At 47.8% G+C, this 5,477-nt stretch overlaps 1 protein-coding gene across 1 annotated transcript; it reads left to right on the top strand.

The window, feature by feature from the left end:
• Positions 1–4,792: 4,792 nt before the first annotated feature.
• On the top strand, positions 4,793–5,248 carry LOC100760082 (60S ribosomal protein L27). The gene has a single exon (XM_027418123.2). It carries the CDS (start codon positions 4,810–4,812, stop codon positions 5,242–5,244), a length of 435 nt encoding a protein of 144 aa, XP_027273924.1. The 5' UTR covers positions 4,793–4,809; the 3' UTR covers positions 5,245–5,248.
• Positions 5,249–5,477: the final 229 nt, after the last annotated feature.

Below are 5,477 nucleotides of genomic sequence, written 5' to 3'. Positions count from 1 at the left end.
TTGCTCAGTTGGAATTCTTGTGTAGTGTGCTCAAGGTGTCATCCCTAACCTAGCAGGTATAGCTGTGCATGCCTATCATTTCAGCACTCAGAAGACATAGGCAGGAAGATCAGGTGTTCTAGGTCATCTTGGGCTACATAGTTAAGTTTGAGGCCAAACTGGCCCACACGAGACCCTGTTTCAAAAAAGAAAGAGAGCCGGGCATTGGTGGCTCACGCCTTTAATCCCGGCACTCGGGAGGCAGAGGCAGGCAGATCTCTGTGAGTTCGAGGCCAGCCTGGTCTACAGAGCGAGTTCCAGGACAACCTCCAAAGCAATACAGAGAAACCCTGTCTCGAAAAACAGAGAGAGAGGGGAAGGGGGGGGGAGGAAGAATAAGAAGTCCAGTGTCCATTGGAGCAGAGTAAAAACAACACAGACTGGAAAGCAAAGGCATTTGCACTTTTGACCTCTCTGACAGGGCCCTTTGCCCATGAACTTGGCTGCACTTCAAGGAGAAAGGTGGACTTGGAAGGTTCCAGGTGGACTCCAGCCCTTTGCTCTGGGTCCATCCAGCAACACCTCTGATGGGCCTTGTTCCCAGCTGCCCATTCTATAGCCAGGATAGGTTTAAGAAGGAAAGAGACAGGGGGAGTTCCTCTGACCTCAGGGAAACCCTACCTCCAACCCCCTCCTAAGGGCTAAGACAGTGGGACCAGGGCTCTGTGTGAAGTGGGCTTCACACACTAGCACACACTAAGCCCCCACCAGGCTCCCGGAGGGACAATGCCAGCTACCACATGAGCTCTCTGAGCTGCACAACAGTTTTCTGGGGCAAGACCAGCATCTGGTGGGTGCTTGGTTGTATTTGTCAGATGAACGGAGCTGCTCACTCGAAGCAGCTAAGATGACCCAACAAGGCTACAATCCCACGGAGTCCTGGCTCTGCTCCAGCCTCTGCTTGAGTTTTAAGCATCTCAGCTTCTCCTCCTCCCTGGCCACCAGCGTGTGCCCAAAGCCACATCCAACACTGTTTGCTGCCCACTCATTCGTGAAGCAGGAGCAGTGGATGCCACCAACCTGGAGGCCAACCCTGTGAGAGTTGCTGGCCACCCTGCCACAGGGCCAGAGCCTCTGCTGCTGCAGTAAGACAAGAATATCCTTGGAGCCTCGGTGCCCTGGTTAGCCCTAGGGGGAGACAAAAACCTGCCCAGGTTGTCACTGTACAAATATTTGCTAGGTTCCTGACACAGTCACCCAAGATCTTGCAGTGCAGCAAACTGGGTGGGGCCATTAGGGCCCAGTAGCTGGCTGTGCACAGTTGAAGGGTCCCTTGGCAGCATATTCTGAGCTCTCCAAGTTAAACATTTTGTGATTTTTAGCTCTCTCTCTCTCTCTCTCTCTCTCTCTCTCTCTCTCTCTCTCTCTGTCACACACACACACACACACACACACACACACACACACACACACACACACACAAAACCTGGTCTTCAAGCAAGCCTTTGTCTGGACACTGGCTCTACATGACTGTCTCTTGTGCTCCCATCCCAGCCCTCCTCAGACTGTTGGTTTGGAATCAGTTGCAGCTCTCACTCTTGTGCCCAGTGCTGAACCTTCCTCCTCAGCCTTGCTCTCACCCTGAAGCTGGACTGACTTGGAGTCACTGCAGTCTACAACCCTCGTCCTTGTCCACAGCCTTCCCTCCAGGCCTCCAGGTGAATTCTGGGTCCTGCTATTCAGAATGGAGCCAAAGAAAACCCAGGCCCATGCAGATGTGGGGGGTGGAGCACAGCTGAGAACAGCCTTAGGGTCTGGGCAGGTGTGCAGCCGCAATGGCCAGTGTGTCACTTAAGGGTCAAGAACAGAGTACCAGGATATACGGGGAGAAGCTATGTTAGCAAATGAAGCTCCAATAATGACCTGTCTTCGTCTAGTCAGTTCCCTGGGTGCTCTCCAGTCCTACTCAGCTCGGGGGGGGGGGGATGGGCGAGGTGAGAGGGGCTCTTCCCCACCCAAGCACAGCAGAGGCCTCCCTCCAGCAATCAGATGTCTTGCAAACCGGAGCCATGTGTGAGGGCCTTTCTGCCCTCACTGTGTCTATCATAGACCGGGCATGCAGTAAGCCCTTCATAAAGCCTAGCAGGTGTGAACAGTTCTAGTGTGTTTTCAGGGGTACTGGAACAGCCCTTTAAACTGTTTCAACTCCTGATCCTGCTTGGCCTCTTAGAAATTATGTAGCTTCAGGTCCATAGGTACATAGATATGTAAAGCAGGTCAAAAACTCAAACACCTACTCACAATAAATCATAAAGAAATTTATTTATTTTATGTTCACGTATTTATTTTATGAGTGTATGTGTGCCCATGCATGTGGCCAAAGTGTGGAGGTCAGAGACAACTTTCAGGAGACAGTTCTTTCCTTTTGCCATGGGGTCCCAGGGAATCAAACTCAAGTTCCTAACCTTGGCAGCAAGCACATTTACCTGCTGAGACACCCTCCAGGCACAGAAACTGATTTAAAAACAGTTTTTGGTATACACATAGTGCCATTTATTAAAGATAAAAGCAAATTTGCATGCTAATGTGCTAGATAGGTTATGGATTTATACAGGAAGAACTGGATCTTGGGCTGGGGATGCTGTTCAGTCAATACAGTGCTCACTCGAGACACATGGAACCCTGACTTTGAGCCCCAGGTAGACTGAATGTGGTTATGCACTCCTGTAATCCCAGATCCTAGGCAGTAGAGGCAGGAAGACCAAGGTCATCCTTGGCTACACAGTGAGTTCAAGGTCAACCTGGAATATATGAAACTATGCCTCAAAACTAAAATAAAATAGCTGAGTAAAATTTCTCACTTCCCCCTAAAATAATTAAATTTTGGATAAGTTTTTGATTCTGTAGGACATAGAGCATCTTATATTGTTAGAAATTCTGTCCCAATCTAAACCAAAAAACAAAACTCATAGAATTTTTTTTATCAAACTCAACTTAATTCAAACAGCAATTTTTAAGCCTTAAAAGAGTTTATTTTATAGTGTGTGTGTGTGCTGCCACAGGAGTGTGGATAATCAAACAGGCCAGAGGAGAGTGTCAGATGTGCTAGAAACTGAACTTGACTTTTACAAAAGCAGCAGGTGTTCCTAACCACTGTGCCATCTCGCCAGCCCTTAAACAGCAGTATTTAAGATCAAACTTTCTAACACAGTGCAATTCAAAGGAAGAGTCATTTTGGAGGCTAGCAAGATAACCCAACAGGTAAAGGAACTTACTGATCGCCTAAGTTTGATCACCAGGACACACATGGTAAAAGAAGGAACCAACTCCCCAAAGTTGTCCAGTGATTCACACATACACAAACACACAGACACACAGACATAAACACACAAATACACAGACACAAACAAACAAATACACACACAAACACACAGACACACATACAAATACACAAATAAACAGACACACACACACACAAATACAGACACACACAGGCAGTGGAAATCAAGTCCCTCGCTCCCCACCACACACAAAATAAATTAATAAGTTTTAAGGAAATAATTGGGCAGGGCATGGTGGCACATTCCTTTAATCCCAGCACCGGAGAGGAAGAGCCAGGAGGATCTCTGTGAGTTCGAGGAGCATCTAGGCCAGCCAGGGATATATAGACTCTGTCTCAAAAACCAAACCAAAAAGTACTAATCTTGTACTAACACGCTAAGGGAAGACGCTGGGGGAACGTGAATGAGAAGTCTGTTCTTCACAAGGGAACATTATGTTTCTATAATAGCAGAAACCCAAATGCATAATAAAATATCTGCACGGCTGGGTGTTCCAGGCAGCATTTGCTGACACTGTGTGGTGTAATGACAGACACAGTTCTCCACAGAGTGCCTCAGGTCCAGCCTCATGTCACTTAGTGTCGGAGACCTCTGAGAATCTGAGAAGGCACAGGAAGATCTGTGCTGCTCAGCCTCACCTACCCCTACAGACACAGACCTACAGAGTCAGGGCGCCTGTGATGATCCTAGGAAGGAAGTGAGTTACGGAGGCCAGGGGCAGTTCTTGAGCTGTTGTGTTCTTACCTTCAGCGGGAGACAGGCAGCCTGCTCACCATGCACCAGAATGACTAACAGTGCTGGAGTACCTCCAGGCCTCTGGCCATGCCAGGTGGGAGGTAGGTATGGCCAGGGCCAGACTCCATTGTGGCCTGGGGCTGTGCACCCCTGAGTCACAAGATCAACAGCTCTCTCCTAAACCTTTTCTTCGGCCCAGCTGGAAGCCCATCCCTTTCCCTAACCCCATTTCCAGAAGAAGGAACTGTGCCTCTGAAAGTTAGTACTGGTCACAGTGGTCACAGACCTAGATTGAAGCTGGCCTGTGCTGGGTTAGCTGTGTAACCTGGGGAAAACTGTTTAATGTCCCTGGGCTTTATTTGCTCTTTGTAAAACAGACATCAAATCAGGATGCTGCTTGCAAGGCCATTAAGAGAAGTGGATGGGGCATACTCAGAGAATACACCCAATGGGACTGGAAATGCAAGTGTGTCAGTAAAGAACTGGCCATGAAAACATAAGGCCCTGTGGATTCAATCCCCAGAACCCAGGCTTTAAAAAAAAGTGTAATGGTGCATGCTTGATACACTAGTTCTCAGAAACAGACAGGAGGATGGATCCCTGGGGCTCAGTGACCAGCCTGCCTGGCCCATTTAATTGATTTCAGGCTAGTGAGAGACCCTGTCTCAAAAAAAAGAAAAAGAAAAGAAAAGAAAAGAAAAGAAAAGAAAAGAAAAGAAAAACATGGACAGGGAACCCGCTGCTTGCTGTCGAAATGGGCAAGTTCATGAAACCCGGGAAAGTGGTGCTGGTCCTGGCTGGATGCTCCTCCGTACGCAAAGCCATCATCATGAAGAACATTGAGGATGGCACTTCAGACCGCCCTTACAGCCATGCCCTGGTGGCTGGAATTGACCACTATCCCCGAAAAGTGACAGCTGCCATGGGCAAGAAGAAAATCGCCAAGCGATCAAAAATCAAGTCTTTTGTGAAAGTTTATAACTACAATCACCTCATGCCCACAAGGTGCTCTGTGGACATCCCCTTGGACAAAACTGTTGTCAACAAGGATGTCTTTAGAGACCCAGCCCTGAAGCGCAAGGCAAGGTGGGAAGCCAAGGTCAAGTTTGAGGAACGATACAAGACAGGGAAGAACAAATGGTTTTTCCAGAAGCTTCGCTTTCAGGTATATTTTTGTTTCCATCATTAAAAGTAAGAAGAAGAAAAAAAAAAAAAACGTGGACAGCATCTGAGGAAGGATACAATATACAAGACTTACAAGACTGTGTCATCTGATCTCTACATGCACATCCTCACAGGTACATGTACACCTGCACATACACACACATGGGCACAGACACATACATGAATATACATGCACAGAGATATGGATGTTCACAGAACCCTCAGAATGTCTTCATGTGAAAGGGACCTGATTCACGG

This window comes from Cricetulus griseus, chromosome 5 (assembly GCF_003668045.3).
Source record: "Cricetulus griseus strain 17A/GY chromosome 5, alternate assembly CriGri-PICRH-1.0, whole genome shotgun sequence".
NCBI classification, from domain to species: domain Eukaryota; kingdom Metazoa; phylum Chordata; class Mammalia; order Rodentia; family Cricetidae; genus Cricetulus; species Cricetulus griseus.
The sequence above is the reverse complement of the archived record's forward strand: the minus strand, read 5'-3'. Positions and strand labels throughout refer to the sequence as shown.